The sequence below is a fragment of the Leucopleurus acutus genome (assembly GCF_964270905.1).
Source record: "Leucopleurus acutus genome assembly, chromosome: 19".
Classification (NCBI taxonomy): Eukaryota; Metazoa; Chordata; class Mammalia; order Artiodactyla; family Delphinidae; genus Leucopleurus; species Leucopleurus acutus.
This window is the reverse complement of record NC_139161.1, coordinates 13,739,331-13,766,353: the sequence shown is the minus strand read 5'-3', so window position 1 is coordinate 13,766,353 and position 27,023 is coordinate 13,739,331. Positions and strand designations below refer to the sequence as shown.

At 40.6% G+C, this 27,023-nt stretch overlaps 2 protein-coding genes across 13 annotated transcripts in view; one reads left to right on the top strand and one right to left on the bottom strand.

Annotated features, from left to right (window-relative positions):
* Window positions 1–1,510: 1,510 nt before the first annotated feature.
* On the top strand, window positions 1,511–6,447 carry LOC309975151 (UPF0450 protein C17orf58; the record flags this gene model as incomplete). Of its 2 annotated transcripts, none has more annotated exons than XM_082860094.1 (4): window positions 1,511–1,586; window positions 3,879–4,415; window positions 4,666–4,857; window positions 5,519–6,447. In XM_082860094.1, 4 exons carry the CDS (start codon window positions 1,511–1,513, stop codon window positions 5,707–5,709), a joined length of 996 nt encoding a protein of 331 aa, XP_082716220.1. In that variant the 3' UTR covers window positions 5,710–6,447. The 2 variants fall into 2 exon arrangements, with proteins under 2 accessions (XP_082716220.1, XP_082716219.1); XM_082860093.1 differs by having other exon boundaries at window positions 4,663–4,857.
* A 4,000-nt stretch (window positions 6,448–10,447) lies between these two features.
* BPTF (bromodomain PHD finger transcription factor) overlaps window positions 10,448–27,023 on the bottom strand; it is a gene marked incomplete at its 5' end in the record, with an annotated part of 140,514 nt that continues 123,938 nt past the window's right edge. For 6 of the 11 annotated variants that reach the window (XM_082860455.1, XM_082860460.1, XM_082860459.1 and 3 more), the window contains 5 exons: window positions 10,448–11,597; window positions 16,704–16,890; window positions 22,396–22,480; window positions 23,414–23,606; window positions 24,365–24,538. In XM_082860455.1, coding sequence (XP_082716581.1) covers window positions 11,561–11,597; window positions 16,704–16,890; window positions 22,396–22,480; window positions 23,414–23,606; window positions 24,365–24,538 — 676 coding nt within the window. In that variant the 3' untranslated portion in view covers window positions 10,448–11,560. Of the gene's footprint in view, window positions 11,598–12,169; window positions 12,421–16,703; window positions 16,891–22,395; window positions 22,481–23,413; window positions 23,607–24,364; window positions 24,539–27,023 lie in introns of those variants that run through there. The other 5 variants (XM_082860461.1, XM_082860457.1, XM_082860463.1 and 2 more) reach the window with 2 other exon arrangements.

Below are 27,023 nucleotides of genomic sequence, written 5' to 3'. Positions count from 1 at the left end.
CTCCTCCCTAGAACACATTTATCTCACCACATCCCTCAAACCAACACACACTGAATTCAGGAATCTGTTCTACAGTATCCCCGAGTCACGTTCTCTTTGGATACCCCCAATGGCCAGGACCTCATTGTCACAACACCTCAAAGCAGCCTGCTTTCTTGGAGATCTCAGTTGTTAGAATATTGTTTCTTAAACTGAAATTAAATCTGTCACTTCATAACTTCTACTTACTGGTTCTTTCCCAAAATATAACAAATGTTTTTCTGTGCCTAGGCTGCCTATTCGCAGTTCCTCCAAAAGAACTTGACCATGATGGATTCCAGCCCTCTCACCACCCAGTTGTTTTCCTTCTAGCTTTCCAGTGTCTTTCTTGAAAACATGATCCCCCCCCCACCGCCCCAAAACTGATCGGTCCACTAGCACTATTATCTTTGAGACATAAGATATTAGTGCAGCAAAAGTTTGTTCTTTCTTTTAGCAGTTGCATCTCACTGTTGGCTCATGTGCTTCAGATAAAAATGCCTTCATCTCAATGCATTTCCCCTTCCTTCTGGATTTGAAGCTGTTGAAATGAGATACATGTCGGTAAGGCTGTGGGTTTACTATGGTGAGCTTACTTCCCCCTTTGGTGAATGCTGTTTCTGTTCAGTCTGAGGGACAGTGTCCTTAGCTCAGGACAAATATACAGAGCCATTTCAAGAATTCAGACCTAAGTAGTGAATGAGTTTTTCTTAGAAAGAAAAAAAATCCACCTTTCTTGAGGAAATGAGCCATCATTAGAGAGCTGGGAAGGATTTTTACTTTTTTATTCTCTAGCTCCTGGTGGGTGAAAGGCACTCGCCTGGGCTTAATGAATCTAGCCAACCTGCTACCAATTTCAACTGGGGACAGGGGGAGGGAAAAGAAAAGCTATTTTACTGAGGCTTTTTTCCTTTCTGATTCTAGAATATAAATATTGTATATATAGTAAAACAGTGTAACCAGACCTAGGATGTAGTGACTTGGTTCCTCTCAGAATCCCTGAGACAATCTGGGATGAATTTTCTGTCATCTGGAATCTCCTCCTTTCCACAAGCCCAAACTGTCTTAAGCTCTAATTTGCCTATTTGTTGTTGACTTAATCTAGACAAATCTCCCTATCACTCACACTCCCCCACCCTGTCCCTCAGCCCCTCAACATCCTTCTTCTCTCCACTGGCCACCCCACCCTCTCCTCCACCCAACCCATACGGGTTTAAAGTGTAGGTTTTGATGCTTTCATTGCCCACAGATCGCAGGACAGACGTTCTCAGGGACAACTTTGAGAGGCCACGTGCTCATCCCCCTAAGGAGGTGGGAGAAATCCCTGCAGCTCGGTTTTGTTCCAATGGTCTGTTCAGTGAGTGATTCCCGTTTCCCCAAAGGCTGCCCCTCATTAGCATGAACGGGGGTGGGGGGGTGGAGAAGGGGTGGGGGGAGAGAAAGAGCAAAAGCCCAGGCTCAGTTTTAGAGCCTGGGAACCGTGTCTACAAACATGACAGCTAGAGCTTTCTGGCTCCTCTGTTTGATCGTTGGATCATCTCCCGAAGCCCCAGTGGCGGAGAGAAAAGGTAAGATCGATGAAACGCTGAGCTCTGGGAGAGGGGCTGGGATCCGGGGGGCGAGCTGGGGAGAGGGCGCGATGAAGGGCGGGACGAGAAAGGGGTCAGGGCTTGCCAGAGAGGAGATTCCAGGTCCGTGTTCCTGTTCGAAAGGAGCAAAATGTGTCCCCAAGATTGTGTGTGTCTTGGCAGCCTTTATCGGAATGAAGCCAGTTGTTCAGCTACTGAAATGATCTCGAGCGAGCCGGGCAGGCTGGAGAAACTTTGCATGTTAAGTAGTTGCTCCATCACAGAGGAGGGAAAGTGTCAAAAGGGGTCGTGGCGCGCCTTTCGGGAGCCGTGCGGGCCGGGCTCGCGGGACGCGGCGGGCGGCGGGCGCCCGGAGGAGCGCGGGGTCCGCCCAGCGCCCGGGTCCCCGTCCCGCCGGCGATCCGAGGAGCTGGGTGCGCCCCGCAGGGGCTGGGAGCGGAGGGAGCCGAAATCGTACCTTTCTCCCCTCTCCCTGCAGCCGCAACCAATGGCCTTGGGACACCTGAGTCTTTAAAACACACACACACACACACACACACACACACACACACACACACACACAATTTCACGCCTGAGATGAAAATTACTGAGGGAATGAAGAAATAAGAGGTTCTCTGCGGGGGTGTTTTTGTCTGGCTTTTATTTGGATGTTCTGTTTGATTCACTATCTCTGGGAAAAATAGCTTCCGCACCTTACAGGGTAATTTGGGTTATTTTTCCACATGGAAATGGAATGACTTCAGTGGCATTTAACCCAAATATCAGACAATCTTTCCCATGACAACAGATGGTGATATCAATGGGGAAGCAGTTGTGAGGTCAACAGTTGACAGTCAGGAATTGGATATCCACCAGAACTTTATTCAGCTGTGTATGGGCAACCTTGAACATAATGAGCCAGAATCAACCTCTCTGCAAAAACATGAACTATAACCAGCTATTATTGCTGGGTGAAAGCTGATTTTAAAGGAGACTGTCAATTTGGCAAGATAAATCACTTTAAATGAAGTGTTGCAAGAACTGCAAATGGGCAGACCAAGCTCTTCGATGCCAGAGAGAAATGCTGAAAACCAGCCGTTAAAATAATAGAAAAAAAAAAAAAGGGGCTCTTGTGCCCGTCTGGAGGGCACTGGGACCCAGGCAAACGGGGAGGTGATATTGTGTAACTGGGCATGGAAACTGGCCCAGCTTCTAAGCTTGCTGAAGTTTGCTCACCAACCTGCCTGCAGAGCTGGGGAAAATCACTAACAATTTCAAAAATTTGTTTTCATGCCGTTTGCCATTTAGGAGCTTTTCCTCCACCATGGGAAGGGGTGGGGGTCGGGCCGGGTAAGCGATGCGGGTGCTTTTCCACTTAACCAGGGGCCTCTGCGCCCAGCCACGCTTTAAACCTCCTTCTAAGCTGTGGTTTACTACTAAGTGGTGTCCAAGAAGCCAGATAAAAATCCACTCACAGATGCTCGACTCTGCACAGACCAAGATGACAGTGTAAACACGGATGGGAAAACCAAATAGTTCTGTTGTCAGGGGCGCTTAAACAATTAGGAGAACCTGTAATAGGAGACCTTTCCCCCTGGGGTTTGCTCTTGGTACTTTCTAAACAAACTGTACATAGCAAAAAGGCGGATGTTTACATATATATTAAAGAAAGGGCAAAAGAGTTTGTTATTTAACCAAAGTTGTCAGTTATCTTTAGTCCTAGAACAAATAGGTGGTTGTAATTTGAAAAGCTATTGATTTGCAAAGCTTCCTTAACAAAATGAAATGTTCCCATGTGGTGAGAAAAATATTCTTAGTTGCCCTCATTCTTAGAGGGCAAGACCCTCATCTCCGTCTTCTTGGGGCCTAGGAAACCTGTGCTCACCACAAGCCGGGGCGCCTTCCTCTTCCCCCTCCCGTTCTCTTTCCTTCACTTCCATGTCTGCTGCCCTCTCCACGTCGCCTCTCGCAGGTGTACGCTACGTTTACATTGTCCCCCATCTCCTCTCCCCTCCCAGAGCCATTTCTTCTTCCCCCCTGTCGGCCTCTCCTCCCCTCCACAGCCTCATCTCTACCCGCCTTCCCTCCTCTCTCAGCCTCCCCGGCCTCCCCTCCCCTCCCCGCCTCTCGGCCTCCCTCCCCTCTCTTCTCTGCCTCTCCCATTCCCCCCACCCCCGTCCCCTTCCCTCCCCTCTCAGTCTCCCCTTTCCCCACCCCTCCCCTCTCCTCTCAGCCTCCCCGGCCTCTCCTACCCTGACGGCCTCCCCGGCCTCTCCTCTTCTCTCCCTACAGCCTCGCCGCCCCACAACCGGAAGCCCGACCCCGGCGGCGGCCCGAGTGCGGAGACGCCTGGGCCCCGGCCGCAGCCGGTCCCCGAGACTCCGCGGCGGCCGCGCGCAGCCGAGGCCGCTCCCCGCGCCTGGTCCGACCTGCGGCGCCGGAAGCCCCAGCCGGCCGCCGAGAACCGGGCCGGCTTCCGGGAGGCCGCGCGCGCGCCCGCCGGCCCGCCGAGCCCGCGCCTCTCGCAGGCCGAGAACCGTGCGTCGCCGCGCCGCGTGCCCGCGCTGGAGGACTCCCCGCGGCGCGCGCGCGCCCGGGCCCTGCGCCTCCCGGCCGCGCGGCCTCCCACGCGCGCCGCCGAGGCCCCCGCCGGTCCCGCCCACCCCAACCGGCCGCGCGCCGCCGCGCCGCCCCCGGGACCCGCGCCCGCGCCGCCGCCGCGCCTCAGCCCCCAGCGGAGGGAGGATGCGGAGCTCGGCGCCGAGCCCTGCGCGCGCGCCTGCAGGGCGGACTTGGACGAGCGCGAGTCCTACTGCGCCAGCGAGTTCGGTGAGCCCCGCCCGCAGCTCCTCCCGGGCCCGGGCGGCCGAGCCCAGGCCGCGGGGCGAGCCTTTCCGAGCCGAGAGCGCCGGGCTGTGCATCGGGACCCTTAAACCAAACCCTAGAGAAACCCACCCACTCGGTCCTGCAGGCCCCAGAGCCGTGTGGACTATTTCGTGATTTGTTAGAAACGCACTGGGGAGAGAAAGAGGATGTGAGTGCTATGCATTTCTCCAAACTCTTTGTTTTTTGAAAGCAGCAGTCAACGGAATCGTGCATGATGTGGACGTCCTCGGTACAGGGATCCGGCTGGTGACTCTGCTGGTGGACCGGGACGGGCTGTACAAGATGAACCGCCTGTACATCACTCCGGACGGGTTTTTCTTCCGAGTCCACATATTAGCCCTAGACTCCTCTAGTTGCAATAAGCCATGCCCAGAATTTAAACCTGGTATTAAAACTGATCTAAGTGATCATTTTATATATGTTCTTTATGTCACCATTGTAACTTTGACATGCCACAGCCCGGTCTCTATCGGTTACCCCAGTACCTTTTTGGGGGGGGGCTATTCTAAAATGAATAGAATTTAGAAGACAGGTATTATTTCGGCCACTCTGTGATTTAAATTCCATCAGCGCCTCCGGTTAAAGATGGGAACTGAGTGGACTGCCACAAAGCAAACACTCAATATTTGTTGACAAGTGGAGTGAATGACGAAACACCGTTGCCAGACAGGATGCCTAAGGGGCTTTTTAAACTGAGTTTAGAGACGTCTTTTGCTGGGCGTGTGTGTTTGGGGCGGGCGGGTAATGCCCACTCCCACGTCTTTCTAGAGATGTGCTCTGTAAAATCCTGCTGGCACTGTTGTGATTAGGACCTTTGTTTCTAGTGCTGGCTGTTTACAGGCTGAGTAATCTGATTATCTTATAAAGGTCACTAGGCTATTTCCACCTGCTGTCTGAGGTTTAAATGTCTGAGATTCAACGTGTGCAGCAAGATAAGAGATTCAAGCTTAGGCATTTCTTAAAAGCCTTACATTTTCTTATTGTTACGTGGTATTTGAAAGATAACTATGAATTTATATTTTGGCTTTTTTTTTTTTTTTTTTCAGGCAGCAGGTATATTGTGATGGGCCACATCTACCATAAGAGAAGGCAGCTACCTACAGCTCTGCTTCAGGTCCTGAGAGGGCGCCTCCGACCAGGAGATGGACTTCTCAGGAGCAGCAGCAGCTATGTGAAAAGATTTAACCGGAAAAGGGATGGGCAAGTGCAAGGGGCAATTCACACCCAGTGCATTTGAAACATACCAGCCTGGCATTTCTGGATCCTAAGAGACTTGGAATTCAGCAGCAAGACGGGAAAGGCCTATCATTAAGTAATCAGATTTTCCTTTAGAACAGGGCACACAGCTCCTTTAGGAACTAGTTGCAAAGTGCCAACTCTCATCTTCAAGTTGTCACTTTTTCACAACATGCTTCTTAAATGGTTATGCTTCTGAGCTCTGTGGTGAAGTTATTCAACTGGTGTGCCAGTTACTCACACAAGCTCAGATAACTGACCTGTCCAGATAACAGATCACTGCTTCATGTTGATTATTTTTAATTATTTTAATTTAAATACATTCTTCAGTAGAAATAGTTCACAAAAACATTTCCTTGATTTTAAATATACAATTTTGAATAGCTTATATCATGTATCAAACCAAATTTTATACTAAAACCATCACATTTTAAATTCTGTACATAACAGTAAGTGCACTAGTCAGACGTATGAAATGTCATTTAGATCACATTTAGATCAAACACTAAAGTCAGAGCCCGAGACAAGTATTAAAGTTTTACATTTAGAGTACTGAAGGGCTTATTCAAGCAAACAAATGTTTGTTCAAACAAGTGTTCCTGATGTACCAAAATATAAGATACAGTTTATTTTCATGCCTCCCTGCTTCTAAAATCCTATGTTTTGTGCCATACTGGCAGCTATCCCAATACCAAACATATTCTGGGTGTATCTGATGTCATTTTTCTATTAAGACCAAGTATCATGTTTGTGTTTGTAAAGCAGTAAATCTTTCTGTGAAATCAGATCTTGGATGCACCTGGTTTTTTCAGCCTCACTGAGCCCCAAAAGGTTTGGGAAAAAGCATTTCTCAAACTTACGCCAAAAACCCTGGAACCAATATTTAATGACGGTTTGCAAGCACGTGAATTTTAAACGTTTCCCAGTTGGCTTGAAAAAGATTTAATCACGAACTGAATTTATTATTGATTTTATACCTCAGCCCACAAAGACATTAACAATTTTTTTTCAGAAGACCAAGCTGTGCTTTAATTTGAAACGCTGTGAATAGAGACACTGATAATCCATGGTTGAAGATTACTGAGCAGAACTCCACTGAAGAGACAAAAACAGTCCATTTGGTCTCAGATGAGATTCACTCTGGAGCTCAGGATGTGTCATTAGTCTGTAATGGCACAGTCTTTAAAGGCCTCACAGAAGCACTGTATACACACAGGATGTCAGGACAGCACAGAGAGACTGTAAGACATAACAACTGATTGTGACGGGAGATACTGTTACCTTATTTGTCCCAAACAGGGGGCAAAGAGGTAAAATAAAAGTTGAGAGGTTCTGACTATGCCGTGGTAAAGCACTAACTGAGGGATTTTTTAGAGTATTTGCCAAGAATGAGTTGTGCCCAAGCTTATTAAAAATTATCTTAGAATTGCTTCTTGGGAATCCACTGCATTACTACACAAACCATTGGCAGTAGATTAGAGTATGCAGTGAATGAAGAGCTTCTGTGTTAGTTTTCTTTAGGATAAAAATTAACGAAGACAGAAGTAGCACCGGTCACAAAAACCAAAGCCGAATTTTTAAAAGTCAAATGGCTAAGTGGTGATCCTGAGTAACATGGTGGGGAAAATTACAAAACGGCCAAATAGATAAATTATTAGTTGGATGGTCAGATGTTAGAGCATAAAGAGAAGTGTTATAAATAGCTCTGGTTTAAAAGATAGAAAAAAAATCACTTTGATATAAGCCTGAGGGTTAGGGTTTGATTAGATTGCTTTGATAATACTCAGTTTCTGAGATGTTTTGGAATCACACAAAAAGTGCCAAAACTGTGATCTGTGTGATACTTGGAGGTCACACGGTTAGTATGTACACTTTGGCAAACACAAGCAGGCCAGTTTCTTAGAAACGTTGTTAAACTTCAGGCCATCATTCAAGACCAGCTTTGCAATGAAAGATGAGCGAGGCTCGGGGACTTCCCTGGCGGTCCAGTGGTTAAGACTCCGTGAACTCCCACTGCAGGGGGTTCCGGTTCAATCCCTGGTCGGGGAACTAAGATCCTGCATTCCAAGAGGCACCGCCAAAAAAAAAAAAAAAAAAAAAAAAAAATAGATAGTGATTGCGGCTCAAATGAGGTAGAACAGTGGTGCATATGGGGATATATGCACGGGAGGCGGTGCACAACACACTGGGAATTCCAGGTTAGGCAAAAAAGTTTAAGGAGAATCTTCTCAATATTCAGTCAGTACCTTCGGTACAATCTTTTAATTTTATGGAAAATTTTAATTCCCAAATTCACTGTAGTTCTGAATCCTTTTCTCCTGTTGATAGACTTTCCTTAGTACATGGTTTGTGTTCCAAAGACTAAAGGATCACGGGCACAATAAAATACCCTGTTGCCTTCAAGAGGAGCTCAACACATCCCTCCTTCCATCAAGCTGTTGGAACTCAAGCAGAAAAAAGTGTTTTTCTTTTGGTAGGGAAAGGTCTATAAAACATACATTTTTTTTTTTGTACTAGCTTTTAACTGTCTTTGAGAGGTATCACTTAGCACTGTTTATGTTTCTCTTAAAATCATTTTTAAGGTTGATCAAACACAGGTATATGCAAACACCTAAAAACTGACCCACTACCTACAATGAGTAACTTCAATTTTGGGTACAGGACTTTATCATTTAAAAAATACAGCACTTATTTCCTTTAGTTGAATTTGGTCCAAACTAGATCAAGCAGGGTGTCATCTAGGAAATGTCTTTTTCGGTATCTTGTTCCAAGTATCCAGAAATACTTCAGAATATTTCAGTTTATTAAAAATCCTTCCCCCAAGACATTACTTTGCTCATGAGAGATCACCATTCTCATTTTAAGGACAAGAAATCTGACACTTGTGGGTAATGGCCTCAGTCGTGAGGCTAAGTGTGTAGATTTAAAAGGTCACCACACTGGCTCTTTAGTATCAGAAACACACAAAGATGCAGGGAGTTTGCCTAACAAATGAACAGAAATAGGGAAAGAACTTTTATTTGCAGATTCCAGGAAGGTAGATTACAAACAGCAGCAAATCTCAGAGTCTCTTAATAACACTCCAGGCCACTTGAAATATAAAAAGGTAATTGTTTTACTTTAGAAAATATCTCTGAAAGTTCACAATTTTTAAAAACTACTGCAGGACATTAACTAAAGTGCAAATCCTGCAGAATTTGGGTAGGAGAAAAAAGCCTTACCAATATTATGAAAATACGTTTTATGCAATGGTTTCAAGGATTGTGAACCTGGCAGATGAAATATAACAAGCATTGAAAATACTTTTAGCAAAGGAAATCTGTTGATGCAAATTAAACATATATACAAGCCCAAAGACTGTGTAGAAAAATCAAAACAGTATAACAAATGTGCATTCTACTACTTGGATTATTGAAAGCAAAATAGCTGTAATATGTATATTTTACTGAGTAGCAGAAGCTTGTCAAATACTCGTAGAAAAGCAGCTTTTGAAACTCAGTATAAGAATGCATGTTTTTCCAAAAATTACTTTTGAAACACTAAAGCTCTGTAGTTGATAAAACCATAAAATGTCTATGTATTTATATGGTGATAGAAACTGCAAAAGGCTTTATACTATTAAATACATATATGAAATTAACATATTCCTGGCCTGAGGATTCCCACAAAATTTACCTTTTTTGTACAATCTGGCAATGCCAACATCTACAGAAAATATGTTAACCAACCAACCACTGTTTCATTAGAAACCGCACCAAATCCAATGTCAAAAACATTACTTTATTTTTCTAGGATGAAATGTCCTATCACGTACAAAAAGAACTGCTGTTTAAATTTGCCACAATCTCTTAAAAACATAGCAATCTATTGCCTACAGGTAGGAAAGTTCTTGCTGCAACAAGTTTTAAATGATTAAGCCCATCTATATCTATATATATATATGAATAAATAGTACAGAAATACTGTGACATGATGAGATGCAGAATAATTTTATAATTCATTAAAATGTAGGATTCTTGCATCAGCACAGTGCATACAATATGTAACATTTTTTAAAAGTTAAAGGATAAAATAACCTATATTTGACTACTTCCATGTTAGTATTTTAAGGAAAAACTGTTTCCATGTTTTCAATATTGAGCAATTAGTCTCTTTAGTTTGTAAGCATAAGTTTAAGTGATATTTTTATGTACAAAAAGGAATGGGCTTCATTAGATAAAATTAACCCAGAATAACTTGTACACCTGAGCCTGTAAGAAGAAAGAACTGGGAACTGTTAGCAACGTCTTTCTTTTAAGAAACTAAGGTCCGGGAAAGGTTTTGCATAGCAGGGTGATATTAAACAGAAAGAAACTTTTAAAAAACAATAATTGGATAAATTCCAGAACTTGGTAGGACAAAGCTAATACGAATTAGTGCAAAATCTAGTAAAATTTTTGCAAAGCTGCATAAACCAACTATGGCAGATCTCACAGAAGCTATTATTACAATGAAGAAATACAACATGTAAGATTAGAACACTGAAAGGAAAAACATGCAAAATACGCCTTCCTCTGCTGCTTCCATTTTTTCCCCCTACCGCTTACACTACTTCTTCTTATGTGGGAAAAAAACCCAAAAAAACTCAACCAACAAATACAAAAAGGATGAAGTCATTTTAAAAAATGCCCTTCATAAAATATAAGCAGTGGCCTGTAACTGATAATTCGCCTGGTATCCTATAACGTACAGATGAAGGCGATGTGTATTTTGTCACATTACCTTTTTATTAGTCCGATCAATTGATGCAACAGGATTAGCACCCCTGAATATTTTTCTTCGATGTGATGACAGTGGGCTGGGAATTATAAAATGAAGGACCACTACTACCCTGGAGAAATCCAGGTACAATCAGATCCTTCTGCCTTTTATTTATTTACCTTGCAGCCCTCCCTTTCCCCTCAATGGCTTACAGAGAATCATTAGCGCACATTCAAAGACACCGTCTGTGGGAGAAAAATTATCTCCATTTATTTTGTTTCATATACATCCATAATTGAATTTTAATACAAAAAGAAAAAAAATTAGAATCTGACAAATGTTTACAAACAAGATACCTTCAAATAGATTTTACTCATTTTAACCTGGTGCAGAGTAAATGACAAATTGTACTGTTATATTCAAGGCAACAGAGTCTGTAGTCCAGGACCACTAGCCCAACCTTTATGCAAGCTTAATTTTTATCTACTATGAACAATAAACTCATTGTTGATTCCCAGTTGTGTGTGTGTGCACATGTGTACATAGCAGCTCCTTTCATAGAAAGAAAAGACATCTAGAGGTCGTCTTGTACTTTTACCTACAGGAATCATGATAAGATACAGAATGGATTACATGTAACCGGGCTGGATTTTATAAGAAAAAATAATTAGCTGACAAATGAGGGCAGCAATAAAAAAGCGTCTTTTTTGCAACAATAAATAAATACAGTTGAAAGTTTTCTGTGAGACTCTAAACCAGCTTCTTCACTGAAGAGCAGACGTGGCATTTCCATGGAGTTACACTTGACCCCATATTATCTTTTTTTCTTTCTTTCTTTCTTTTTTTTTTTCTTCAATAAACAAAGTTTTCCCGCTTCTGCCACAATAGTAAAACCATTTGATCTTGACAAGATAATGGTGTCGTTGACTTTGCTTTTCCCTTGTCCGTTGGACAAAATTGGCCAAGAATATAATTGGACTGTTATGACCAATAAAAATGAAGTTTAGGTCAAGTCTTGTCAGGATAACCTGACTAAAAACATCTGGCTCCTTAATTTAAAACAGTTCAACCAGATTCTTGCTGTGTTTTATGTTAGGTTAACACGCTGAACTTTAAGAAGCTGTAGACTGCAGTTTGTTGTTATGAGACCTACAGAATACAGAAAAAAGGGAACAATTAAGCACCCTTCATTTTTGAAAACAGTGATGCTTTATGCGGATGCCAAGGTCAGTCTGTCTGGGGAAAGCAGCCATGTTCTTTCATTCACCCTTGGCAAGCAAATATATGAGAACAAGTAAGAAATTTTTACCCTATAAAATTAAAAATTTTCATTGTACACTAAACATGATAATTCATTGGAAAAAGCCAATATTAAAAAAAAGAAATATAAATATATATACATATATATATATATATATATGTCCAATACAACATTTTTAGCCAAAGGAACAAATAGAGACATTTACAGAAGCATTACCATTGTGGTAGAAGTTGTGTGTGTGTGTGTGTGTGTGTGTGTGTGTGTGTGTGTGTGTGTGTACGTACGCACGCATTTATTTACATTGAGTTGGGGAATATGAAGGAAAAAAATATTAAAAGGAGAAAAATAACAGTATTAAAATCACATTTTTCTATTAAATTTCAGAAAGTATCCTTTCTAGTTTCACAGTTTTATTAACAACTTTTGTTAGTAAACCAAGTTACTGTACAGTTATCAAGTATGTTCTATTGCAATAGTGTATATAAATACAGTCTTCTCGGAGTTTACAATTCTTAAATACATTGTTCAACATGGCTGCTAGAATAAATTGTTTACTACTATACATCTTTTTTTAAACATTAAAAAATTATATTAACTCATCTGAACTCTGGGGGGCAATTTTGAATTAGGTAATCAAGTGGTACAATAAAAGAGTGACCCCAACATCCAGTTCTGATTCCAGTTAAAAATTCAGACTAAAGATATCACAATCTGTAAGAAAAGAAAGAACATGGATGATATAAATGATGAATTATAACAAAGAACAGTTATGAAAATAATGCTGGAGATCACAAATTAAAAATGGGGAAAGTACGGCAAAGGAAACCCTGGAAATCCATAAAAAATAGTATTTCAGTGACTGGCTACATATATGTTTCATTCTGCCCTAAATCTGGAAATCAACAAAAATCCCCTAACATCTCTTCACATATCATTTTATTTACATAAGCAGACTTGAGCAAACTTCTCAGTTGGCTCCCATGTTCTTTAATAAAAATTACATAAGCCAGAATATAATAAAAAGCTACATGAAACCACCAAATGGCAAGCTCTCCCGAGCGGCCCCTTCACCATGCAGACCCCGCCTCTGGGCCTCCTCTCCTTCCCCCAGTCCCTTGGTTTTGCAGCAGGCCCACCTCAGCAGCTGCCGCCACCATCCCCCTCTGCGTCCTGCCTGCAAGCCTGGCAGCAGGGTGGGATTCAAATCCCCCAGCTTCCACTTCCACCAAAGGCTAAAGCCTTTTCAGCTGAAAGAAGCAGTTCTAGAAATTTAACTGGAGTAATGACTACACGAGGCACGAAGCAGGAAGCAAAAGAGCACGGAGGGCTTGTACGAAGCTGTGGTCCTCGGTCCTATCTTCACTCACCCTGAAAACCAGGCTCTCCAGGATGAGTTACCTGGAACTTTCAGTTCTTAGGTAGGCAGATTTCTTACACTGCTATTTCTTATTTTATCAACTTTATATTGTTTAAATCCTGCTATGGCAAACGAGAACTGAGCTCGTGGAACCATTTTCCCTCCTCCCTTCTTGAGTACAAGTTCTATTTCTCCGTAATTTAAAATTAAATCTTTCCATGCTTTGTCTGCAGACATTCCAAAAGTTGAAAATCAATGTACTGTTTACATGACTATGTAAATATTTTTCTCTGTAGCACCTAATCTTTTGCTAGGAGGGCATTCTTAGTAACCTATACAACTTTTTGCCTTTCATGGAGTTTCTAATTGACTTTCATTCCCCCCTTACATTCTTAAGTTATCTAATGTATGAATCAATTTTTCCCCTCCAGACGCATCCCTCTTGGGAGTGCTCCATTCTCCTGCTCCAATTTGAACTGCCTGCTGCATGGGCCTGCTGTACAAATGTCACTCTGGGTCAGAGTCGTTCTCTTTGCTTTCTTGAAATTCAAGGTCTTTTGTTTTCTTGACTTGCTTCTTTATTTTGCTAGTGCACATCTTAAAATAACTTGCTAAGAAAGTATGCAAGGAAAAGAAGCCCTTTCTGATCCTTATATGACTTGAAAATGTACTTATGCTGCCTCTACGTTTGACTGGCTAGACACAGACTTCATGTTTCCTCAAACTTTTGGATTTATTCTTCCATAATCCTCTAGCATTCCATGTTGCTACAGAAAAGTCTGATACCAGTCTAATTCCTGTTAATTTATAAGTTGTTTTATCCTCTTTACAAGCTTTCAGAAGAGCTTCTTCCATCCTTAGCCTCTCTGGAGGTTTTACAGTGATGTATATGTGCGGTGGACCTTTTCCCACTTGTCCAGACTGGCTCAGACGTTTGTTTATCCACTCCACTCCACTCCACTCCACGACCCCGGCCCCGGCCCCAGTCCATCTCCCTATCCCACAGGAACAAGAGCTCCGTGGAGAGCGGGAACTTGGTTTGATCTGCTGCTATAGTCAATTCTGACACACAGCCAGGGCTCAATAACCATTTTTTGAATGAATAGTTTTGCTTGGATTTGAAGTTGTGTGCCTCTCACTGGTTTGGAAATATTTCTTATATTAAAGTAGTCTTTTGATAATTTCCTCTCCTCTGTCTTCTCTGTTCTTTCTTTCTGGAATTTCCATGAAATGAATACTGGATACTTTATAACATTTTTTTCTTTCCTATTTTTCATCCCCTTGTCGTTTTGCTCTTTCCACTGAGAGTTCCTTGATTTTAACTTTCAATGTGTGCAATAAGTTTTAAAAAATTTCCAGTTACTCTTTTTCTCAGATTGTTCTTTATTTCTAATATCCTGTTCACTATTTTGCAGATGCAGTATCTTCTAAAATTTCTCTCGGGACATGACTTAGAGGCTTGTTTTGTTTTTTTAAAGCTCTCTCTTGTTCTCTCTGGAATCTATTTTTCGGTTACACCTTGACCTTTTTCTCCTTTACACTGCAGGCTTTCCTTACCTATCCGTCCGTCCCTGTCTGTTACCACTTATGAAAAGTAAGTTAACAGCTTAGATGGGTGCCTGGAGAACCCTGTGTGTGTGTGTGTGGCTTACTGACTGGCAGGCTTTGCTTTAGATCAGAGTTTTCAGTCTCAACACAACTGACATTTTGGAGTTGGATAATTCTTTGCTTTAAGGCTATCCTACGCACTGTGGGACGTTTAGCACCATCTCTGGCCTCTACTGATTAGATGCCAGTACCACTAACCACCTCCAAGTGTGACAAACAGCAATGTCTCTAGGCATCGCTAAATATCCCTTACAGGGTGGGGGTGAATAAATTATCCTGTTGAGAGCCCCAGCGTTAGAATGAGGGAGCTGATCCTTCAGAGATCAGGGGATTTTCCTCTGGGTCCGTTCTCTTCTGTCTACTCTAGTTCTCTGCAGACGGTTTATTCTCCTTCTTTGGAGAAGAACCCTGTGTTCTTCCAGTTCTTTGGGCATCCCACGCAGGCTGCACACTGGGGTTAAAGGAGGGTGTGACTAGCCCAGATTTAGATCTTCAGTTAACCGCTCTCTCCTCCTACTCTCTAGAGCCTTCGATTCTATTTCAGAGTCTCCGTGTTGGAGGCTGTCTGGGGTCCTACTGGTCGGCAGGAGCCCGCGAGGAGTCGTCTGGCTGCGCGTGCCCGCCTTCACCGGTCAGCCGCCTTCCATCCGCTGTCCCTCACAATCTGCTGAAATCTCATCAGCTAACTAACTTCTACCATATTCCTTTCACCACTCTGAGTTTACCCCTCTTTATTCCTTTATTATTATTTTCCTGGGGACTCTGTCATATTAAGTAAGTCCTCTTCCATTTTAAGTTTTACAGCTAACGGGTTAACAGATAGGCAACGATAAAAATGGGAAAGTTTTAGAGATTCTGTGAAGTCTCTCGGTTGGTGGTCTACACAGCCTGCCTGCCCACCGGCTTTCCTTCCCTCCTTGCCTATAGTTTTTGACTCCTTCACTGAGGTGGTGATTGGATACTTCAGTTGTGCTTGTCCTTCACTTTTAGTTTACGCAAACTGACTCTGAAGTACAGTTCTTGATCTACCTTGTTACAGGAGTAGAGAAAATACCCTGAAGATTTTCCTCCGAGAAAAACGACTAGGTAGAGCACTGATTCTTATGCTTTGGTATGCAGAGTCCCGTGGGAGTTCATTAGGTAATACAGATGCCCAGACCCCAGCCCAGCCAAGATCTACCCAATCTGACTAGGGAGGATCAAGCTTGCGGGCTGGAGGATGGGGGATGGTGAACAATGAATCTCAGGGCTACAGAGCAGTGGCAGCTCTCAAAGAAAAGGGAAACAGGCTTCCATTGAAAGGAAGAGAGTCATGGGCTTGGGGAGGAGCAGGTGTGGAAGGTCAGAAACAGAAGGCGCGAAGGTCACAGTACCTGAATAGCATGCAAAGCTGCTCAATGTTTTTATGCTACGAGAGGTTCAAAGAAAAGGTCTGTGGACTTGGATTAAAGTTTAGTTTTGTCCACAGATAAAATCCATTAGAATAAAACAATTTATGATTTCAAAGATACAGCAAACGCAAATGAAAGAGAAAGTGCTTAAATCCCCACTTGGTGGTCTTCCCCTTACTCTACCCTACAGAACAGTCTTTTTTTTTAAACATTATTTTGTTGAATTCTACCAGTCTTTGAGCATTTCACCTACTATATGCTGTGTTGAGTATTAGTCTCATAGTTTTAAAAAACTATTTTTTTGGCTGCGCGGCTTGCGGGATCTTAGTTGCCTGACCAGGGATCGAATCCCGGCCCCCTGCAGTGAAAGCGTGGAGTCCTAACCGCTGGACCGCCAGGGAAGTCCCAGGACAGTCATTTTTATACTTCTGTAAACTCAGTGAGAGCAAGAACTCTTACTACTACTATCTTTGTTTGTGCCCCATGGCATTTAAGACAGCATCTTACATTCTGTAAGCATCTGATAAATGCTTTTTGAATTTTAAAAAGTGACTATAATTTTAAGCAGATCATAAACAAACCCAGCAATTTCTCGTTAGGAGCTGAATTAGTTCAGAGCGCTGAACACATCTGCTTACCTGCTGGCCTTGAATCCTTTCAATTTCTGTACAAAGAATGATTCAAGAACTTCTGCACACTGGTAAAAAGGAGAATCACTTGGATTGTAGTAACGACAATTATCAAAAATTTTGGTCATATCTGCTACAAATTCTGTCAGCTTTTCATAATATCTTCTTTGTACTCTTTCTTCCATGGTGGCGAGGTCTTAAAAACAAAATGTAAAAGATTTTCAAAGCTTTAAGGTTGTTCCAGTGTGGATACTGCCTGCAGTTCTGACAAATAAGAATACATAACATCTTGCCCAAGCAGTCCTGGAACCAGGCTGGTTTACCAGTGAAGAGTACGTAGCAATTCTTGAAGAAAATAGCAGCACTTTTCCAATTTTGTTTTTGATTCGGGGTCTAAAAGATAAATCTTGGCTACCGTTAAGAAGGGTCTTTTACTTTCAATAAACTACAGAGAATAGCTCTTTATTCAACTGGTTTGAAACAAAGCAAACACTACACCAACATGAACAATACGTACCTAAGTATAACACATTTTCACATGCAAACAATTGATTAAATACCTTACATGTACAAAGAGAAGGAGTCCAGAATTAAGAATAAAATCTCTGTGGTTTTGTGATCCTTGTATTAGACTTTAATAATATAATTTTGTTTCCTTTTAAATTTTTATTGTTACCTTTTATTGGTGACAAGTGATACTGACTTACCCACTATGTTGGTAATGATATAAAGTGTCTACTTAAAATAAACTTAAGGGAAAAATATTAGCTAATATGAATAAAAATAGCAGTATGTAATAGTAGAGGTAGTGTGCAGAAATGGAAAAAATTACTAGGGTGGTACACGGGTAACTGCTGTGGAATACTGAGCTAAATCCAAAGTAACAGTGGGTCCCAGGAGACAGTTGTGCTTGAAGGAAAATTCCATATACAACATGACATAAAAACCTGGGAGAGTAAAAGGTCAGTGATCTCAGATCAATCTAGGATTGATAGATAACACAATTCCTAACTAAATCTCAATAATTATTTTAGAATTTGAGAAAATAATTTTAAAGTACATTCAAAAAATAAAAGTGTAGGAATATCTAAGAAACATTTGAAAAATAAAAGTAAAGGGAGAAAATTTAATCTATGAGACATTAAAAAAAATTACAGGGACTTCCCTGGTGGCGTAGTGGTTAAGAATCCGCCTGCCAATGCAGGGGACATGGGTTCGAGCCCTGGTCCGGGAAGATCCCACAGCCTGCGGAGCAACGAAGCCCATGTGCCACAACTACTGAGCCTGCGTGCCTAAAGCCCACAGGTCTGCAACAAGAGAAGCCACCGCAATGAGAAGCCCGCGCACCGCAATGAAGACCCAATGCAACCAAAAATAAATAAATAAAATAAATTTATATAAAAAAATTTATAAAGCTGTGATAACAAAACGTGTGGCATTGCACAACATGATACAAACATGAATGGAACTGAATTCAAAACAGGAACAGACATAACTGTGTTCAGCATAAGAATTACCTATGTTGAAGATGTCATTTCAAATAAGCAGAGACAGGAAGAATTCATTAATAAATTGGGTTGAGGCAACTGCCTACCTATATCTGAAGAAAAATTCTACCTCACACTATATGCCAAAGTAATCCGAGGTGAATTAAAATTTAAGGACAAAAATGAATGCAGTTAATCACTGAATTGTGCGTATAAAAGTAGTTAAAAATGGCAATTTTATGTTATGCATATAATATTTTAACACACAAACACGTCTTTGGTAGTTCCAGTTTACTCAGGTAGGGGAAAAACGTGTAAACAAGAACAACTGCAAAAATGTACCCAGCCTGATTAAATTCCGAACAAGACTTGGGCGCATCCATTCTGTGTAGGTCACATAAGCTGTACAGGTAGGCAGAAAGCTTAACACAGCCCGCCCGAATATCACCATATTCAGGCTTAAGTTCTGGGCACTTCCTGACTAACTGTAATAAAGTATGTGAGTAGTGTTTGGACATTTAATGATTTCAACTTAATTAGTATCACTTAAAAAAAAAAGTACTAGGAGAACATACAGGTAAGTATTTATATATCTGGGGTAGGGAAAAAGGCTAAAAATACAACTCTAAAGGTAGAATTCATAATGATTAATAGATCTGAATTAAAAAAACGTTAAAAACTATCACATGACCAAAAAATTGCCATAAAACATTAAAATATCCTTAGTTTATAAATAACCCTTAAGTAACACTGACAACAGTATGAATATATCAAGAGCAAAATGGCAAAATACATAAATAGGGAACTCATGCAGAAGTACAAACAGTAATAAGCACATCACTAGTTACTGAAGACAGGCAAAGCCAAAGAGTCACTTCCTTTGCCCAAATTAGCAGAAATTAAAAATTAAATAACATCAGCCTATTAACAGGGGCTACCTCTAAAGGTGGATGAAAGTGGTGGTAAATTTTACATTTTACTCCCTATATCTCTGTAACATCTGCATTTGTACATCAAACATATTCTTTTGAAATAAGTATTTACAAAGAAAACTTTTTGTCCTCGAAAGAGTGATAATGCTCAGGGTTTTCAAGTGTGCAGAGAAAAGGGTACAGATATATGCTATCACTGGAAACTGGTTCAATCTGCTGAAGTGCAATTTGAAAATACTTACCAAAAGCCTAAAAAGTATACACACCCTTTGGCACAGAAATTCTATTTCTAGAAATTTTTCCTAAGAAAACAAACAAGAACAGGGCAGATGCACAAGGATGTTCACAGAAGTGTCATTTATAGCAGCAAAAACTGCAGACAGCCAAAAAATCCATTACGGAGGGATGATTAAATAAATTACCTTAACGTCATACAATTAAAAACGATGTAGGGGGGACGTCCCTGGTGGTGCAGTGGTTAAGAATCTGCCTGCCAATGCAGGGGACAGGGGTTCGAGCCCTGGTCCGGAAGACCCCACGTGCCACTAAGCGCCTACGCCCGTGTGCCACAACTACTGAGCCTGTGCTCTAGAGCCCATGAGCCACAACTACTGACCCCCATGCCACAACTACTGAAGCCCACGCGCCTAAAGCCCATGCTCCGCAATGAGATGCCACCGCAATAAGAAGCCTGCACACCGCAACAAAGAGTAGCCCTGCTCACCGCAACTAGAGAAAGCCCACGCACAGCAATGAAGGCCCAACGCAGCCAAAAGTAAAATAAATTTATAATCAATCAATCAATCACGTTAGTAACTTTCCAGACATTTGCTATGCATCTCTAAACACATGTACATACCCTTAGAAAACATACAACTGTTTACTGCTTAAAACCCAGGGATTGCTCTGTAACTTTCCTATTTCTTTCAACAGTATGCTTGGGAGACCTGTATTATCTGTATGTACATACCCACATAAAATGCTGTTTATCTTGGTGGTATTAAAAAAAGAAAAGAAAAAGACAGGAGAACATTCTAGCTCTTCAAGAAAAGAATTTTGGCTAAATAAGTTAAGGCATATTCAATTTACAGACTATACAAAGGCATTAATATCATGTTATTGAAGATTAATGACACAGGAAAATGACTGCCAGACACAAACATTTACTATATGATCTCAATATTTTTTTAAAAAAAAAATGTTTTCAATTTTTACACACACACACACACACACACACGAACACACCAAAATGTGATAGCATTCAGTGAGAAAAAGATCAAAAGTGCATTTATCTTTTCTTTTTTATTTCTTAAATTTTCTATAATCAAGTTATTTTTAGAAGCAAAAGACATCTATTTATTTAAGTAAACACCCCAGGTACTTTCTCAAAGGAGATTATTCAAATCTGAAATGTGTACAATGATTAATTTCTTCTATCTTAGACATGAGGAGGATAGAGGTAACGGCTACTTAACGTATTTATGGTTTTTCTTCCCGAAGATAAGCCCTCATTTATCTCTTCTTCATGTTTCTGCATCTTTGAAGTTGCCGTCAATACAACCCCTGTCTTTTTTTTTTCTTAAAAACCTGTTTGAACTTTAATTCCTTTAATTTTTTCCTTTTATTTTTAAACTGAGGTATAACTGACATAGAACACTGTGGTACCTTTATGTATACAATGCGATGATTTTTTTTTTTAATTTATACATTTTTGGCTGTGTTGGGTCTTCGTTGTTGTGCAGGCTTTCTCTAGTTGCAGTGAGTGGGGGCTACTCTTCATTGCGGTACACGGGCTTCTCATTGCGGTGGCTCCTCTTGTTGCGGAGCACGGGCTCTAGGCACACGGGTTTCAGTAGTTGCAGCACGCAGGCTCAATAGTTGTGGCACACGGGCTTAGTTGCTCCGTGGCATGTGGGATCTTCCCGGACCAGGGATCGAACCCGTGTCCCCTGCATTGGCAGGTGGATTCTTAACCACTGTGCCACCAGGGAAGTCCCAATGGGATGATTTGATGTTTGTATATATTGAGAAATGATCACCACAATACTTTTATTTAACATCCGTCACCGCATATAGTTACAAACTTTTTTTTTTTGGTGATGAGAACTTTTAAGATCCATTCTCCTGGCAACTTTCAAATACACAATAAAACCATACCCATTTAAAAAATGCTTAGCTGGCCGTTTGGAATATTTTCATCAGCTAGAGCTAATTTTGGGGCAGTTTTGGAAGCTTTTAGTTATGTTTTAATTTCTATAACTTCTTTCGTAGATAAAGTATTTTTAATATAATCACTGGTAGCTGTTCATCTTAATACAGTAAATCCCCTACATATGAATGAGTTCCGTTCCGAGAACACGTTCGTAAGTCTGACAAAGTTAGCCCAGGTACCCAACTAACACAATCAGCTATATAGTACTGTACTATAATAGATTTGTAATACTTTTCACACAAATAATACACAGAAAACATTTTTAATCTTACAGTACAGTACAGTATTGTATACTTGAAAAGTATACAGTAGTACCAGCCACATCACCGATGCTTTTACACTTGCTTCCAGACATCCTGGGCTTGAAATAAAGATACTGTACTACTGTACTCTATACAGTACTGTACAGTAAAGTACACAAAAGCACAACCACTTGTAGAGGATGCACACATGTGACAATGTACACCAGACACGTGAACTAACTTACATGACTGGACATGCAAATGCACGTTCGCATTTTTGAAAGTTTGCAACTTGAAGGTTTGTTATGTAGGGGACTTACTGTACAGTTACTTGTAGCTGTTATTTAGTACCACTTTTATTTTCTGGGCAATGAGGCTATATTCTCTTGGATTTCTACCTTTGCTCTCCTTCAGGAAAAGATGAAGAAGAGGTGACAGGAAAGAGGAGAGGCTCACAAGGACCCCAATCCGTTCACTGATTTCACTCATTATACAGTAGAGAATACTCTGCTCATCCTTTGATTTAGCTACTCCTCTACTGATGGCTATTTATTTCATTTTCAGTATTTCCGCAATTATGAACACTACTGTGATGAACAACATACCTGTGCACATGTAAATCCTAAGAGATGCAACTGCTGGGTCCAAAGGTACACACACTGGAACCTTAATACGTGCTCCCGGTTTATCCTACAAATGACCGTATACCAGTTTGGACTCTCACCAGTCTTGCTCAGCATATGTTCATGATATATCAATTTTTTGGATGATAAATGAAGTAGCTGCTGAGACTTCTGAAAAAACTCCATGTTCAACTCAAGCACTTACCCATAGGTTCCTTAATCACACCGTAATAATCTGGCGCATCATTAGGATCAACTGGTTCAAGGAAAGGCCAGGCCATCTTATGGGCCTATAATGAAAAAAAAAAAAAAAAAAAAGGCATCATATTGTCAGGTTATTGTCAGGTGGAAATGACAATTTCACTTAAGTTTCCCATTTGAGTTCTTGCATCCATTGACCTTTAAACTGGAAGAGTCCGTTTTAAACTTGAGAGATGAAATTATTTATACTTAGATGATTTTTGCTGTAGTCACAAATTATCTCAGACGAGCATGCTCTGTAATAATGGTTCTCAAAGAGAGGTCTGGAACCTCGGCCTGGAGCGGGGATGGTGGAGCACTAGCTTAGGGGTCAAGGAATCTGTACTCTGGTCCCTTCACGATGACCTGCCAACTGAGCGATGTTGGCACTGCAATCACACCAATTAAACTGAAGTGGGATGGGTTCCAAGTGTGGAATGGTTACCTCTGCAGGCTAATGATGTGGCAGAGGTGTGACGGTGATGTTAAATAACATTTAACCACATATTGAGACTATTGTTCTCGTTTCAGTTCTTTCAACGCTTCTAATTATGATTACAACAGGAGGAAGTGTCAATCTAGCACTCCTATGCCTGGAATACATCTCTAATGCTTGCTAATCTTAGAAGCCACCCCCACCTTCCTTCTTGTTTTTAATAAGGGAGGGAAGGCTTTGGCTCAGAGCCTTAGATAAGCATTTGTATCTCACTAGAATTTAATCAAATTGCTTTTCAATCAATGGTGGTAAGATAGTTTTCTTTAAAAATAAAATTTAGGTTAAAAATAATGAGTCATTTTAAACATGAGCGTTAGCGAAACAACAACAGTCGGCACAGGAAGGACTGAAGTCTGTGGAGCACTTCAGCTGGGAGTCACTAAATAGTCAGGTGCTCTAAGATTGTAAAGGTCAAACCCCAGGCGTGTTTCCAAGGTCACGCTGATTGATTTCATCTTTAAATGCTGCACAGAGCGTGGTTTCTCACCTGTAAAGAACGCAGCACCCTCTTCAAACCCTCATAATCTTTCTCTGTTAGCGGCGTGAGCACTGTCATGGCATCCTCTGTTGACTGGCACTGTGGACAGACATACTCGTCAATGAGTTCTGCCTCACTTTGCAAGATGCCAACGCAGCGCCCATGGTACCAATTCTGACACCGATCACAGCCAATATAAAATCTGCAAGATCCGAAATGGAAATGTGAATTCAAAACAGATGGGATCACATTACTTATAATTTACTTTAAAAAGTAATAAAACATGCATTGAATATATTCTAACCCTGGGATATAAAATAGTTTTAGTATTATAATTGTTTTAATACTTTTGAAGATTGACATTCCAATGAGTTACTTTAGTATTTCTGATGTTAAGAACAAGCATTAAAGGTTTAAGAACACTGTCAAAATTGGAGAACCAATATGAAGAAAAATGTAAAACATTTAATTGACTTCAAAGCTCAAAACAAAATAAAGACAAAAATCTTTCAACTAATACCATATCAAATGGGAAGCTGATATTGGCCACCCAACTGGGAGTTCAAAATCCTAAAAGCTGTTTAACAGAGTCTTGGAGCTTGTACCCAAGTTAGTGTTTTTCTAACCTGCAATAAAGCACCATTTCAAAACACTGATAAAATCCAAACAAGTCAGGCCATTTTAATCTCATTAATTTCTATGTTACATATAGAAGAATCAAGTCTACCATTAAACCACATTTTCCCCAATGCATCTCAAACATTCACTATGAAGCAACATAAATTTTGAAGGGGAGGTAAAGAGGGAAGAAGAGAAAAAAAAATTGGAAAAGAATTTGTAATGTAAGTGTATAATATATGCAGAAAAATACCTTGCTTTTTATTTTAAAACAAATAAGTAACCAGTCAGAGCAATTTGGCTTCCTAAATTATTAAATATGATGCTCTTATCAGAACTCACTGTGACTCATCATAAGGTGTTCTGCAGATACAGTACAATTCCTCACTGTTGCCCTCTTGTGCCCGTTTACAATCATTACAGATGTACACATCCATTTTCTTAGCCTCCTTTTCTGTGATGCCAACACATTCTCCATGATACCAGTTAGTACAAAGATCACAGCCAATATAGAACCTAAAAGCATTCACAATGAAAATGACAATGTAATTGTCATTTTGAGCTGCATGGTACGTAAGTCTGTCTTCCCTGTCCTGATTCACGTTCTTACAGGATAACTTTCTGCAATGAGTCAGCTAAACATCCTGAATCCAACCATTCTAACCCTGACAAACTACAGCATCTGATGCTATATCAAGTGTGGGGACATAGAGTCGCTCACATCAATTTCAACAAATACACTGTTTAGTGAAATGTGGGTCTTTAAAAACACACTGGAATTTGAAAAAATAAACAACACACTGATGGTAATGTCTCCCTCTTAATGAATGTGTGTAAAACTGTAACAGGCACAAAAACCAAAGCCAAAGAATCAAAGACTTACATCTGTCAAACCTATGCCACAGAAGCCATTTCAAAATCAGGGCTATTTCTTAGATAGGTTTGAAAATGTATCTCACGATTTAAATTTGAAAACAAAGCAAAGCGCAAACACCAAGTAGAAGTTACACTACAAGGAACATGCAGGAGGTCAGCCAGTTGTAGAAGAAAAATGGTCAAAACATGGTATGAAGAAGAAAACTAAAAAAGGTACATGTAGTAATTCAGTTTCTACCAAGTTTTCTAAGTAAATATTGGAATTTAATCTAATTTTAACAGACTATGACATGGGCCAGTTTTTCAGTTAGTAGAATGTGTGTGACAATGTGGAGTGGCCAGTTTAATTAGCTGGTGAAGAACTACTTCAATTCAAAAACGGACACACGGAGTGGAGACTGATGTAAGGATAGTTAATCTAAAACCGCAAGAGGGTCTACAAGATGGGGCTGTATGAGTGTGTAACTGTGGGTTATCAGTTAATTAATCCTCAAGTCTTTTGTAATGTAAGATCCCAAACGGTAAAGTGAAAAGCATCTCTATGACAAACACACAGTGTATCAAAGTGTTGACGAATGCTCCGGAGGAACGCCTTGTCAAAGTCATGGCAAGAATAAGCGTGAATTGCAGGGAACCAGACTGGCCTTGCTGGTACCATTGGTTCTACCAAGGTGTTTCTTGGCAGATTCGCCTACAGGAATCGAAATAGTCCTCAAGCTTCCACCTAACCTGCTTTTGAACGTAAAGGAATAATGGTTGTGTGGTGTATCCTATTGCCACTAACTTTTTTCTTTTGAATTATGACTCCCGCATGATTTTCACTGCCGCACGTGGAGGCCTTCAGGGCGTTTTGGTATGTTGCCTTCACCAGGTGCTGGGCTGTGTGTTCTGGAAGTGAGTTCAGGACTTGAATTTCAGGTTTTAGTCACTCTCACTAGATTCCCCAAGGAGCCTACTTTGGAACAAGAGATCACTAAATACTCCTTAAAAACCACTAACTCTTCCCAACTAGAATAGGGAATGAATGAAGCCGGTATACTGAAATGTGAATAATGAAAAACTAAAAAATATGAAATATCCCCAAAATAATGAGGCAAACTCAACAGAATGAGCATACGTACACGTGTGCTGCATTTTATGCAATTTAGGTGTTAAAAAAAGTTGTGTGTGAAATGAATTTCTATGATCTGAATATTTTAAATAGGCCAAAATGTCTTGTTATTTAAGGAAATTCCATAAGCAGATCTTTCTGTAAAGAAAGAAAATCTTTTGTATAGAAAGTAAATTTACAAAAATTGCATTGGACTTGTACTGGACTAAGGGGAAAATCAATCAATAGCGTTCTACTTTTAATACCATGTCTAATTTCTCATAAAGTAAGACAATGAAAAGTGCAGATGCCTACACTGATCTGTGTTTGATTCAACACACAGCTAAATCTACCAACAAAAAGTTTTGATTTAGCACTTGCAAACAGACTGTAATTTAAATAGCACCACTAAAGCAGCTTCAATGTTACAGCTTAAACATCATTAAACAATTTTATTTTATAAATTGATTAGGCATCCACTTACAGTAGACATTAAGCATTCCTAATTCTAAATGATCATACTTTTTTATCACAATCAAATAAACTTTTGGGTACTGTAAAATTAACACTGTGGTTAATTTTGGCTTTAAAAACTTGGCCTGCATTTGAATGTTGAAAATGGAAGCTAAATACCTAGCTAAGTGATAATAATGATAGGAAAAAAAAAAGTGTAACCATGTTTATGGATTACTGTCTCTAAAATCTTGTATATATCACCAAATACAAGTTACAACTGTCAAAAGCAGCTTCCAGCTGCCATGCTTATCAAATTTTTGAGTGTAGTACTTGAGAAATGAGTGAAAGAATCACTTTTTGTATTTTTCTGACTTTTGTCCCCAATAAGAAAGTGGGAACTTTGACAAAAATAATATTAGGTTACAGTATTCTAATACAAAAACCATAGAATTACTTAAAATTACATGATAAAAACCCAAAACCACTCAAACTCAAAAGCCCCTTGGCACCATTCGTATGTAGGTCGTCTTTAGGATTGGATGTAATCGTGGGGTTGGGAAGATTCCAGAACAGATGATC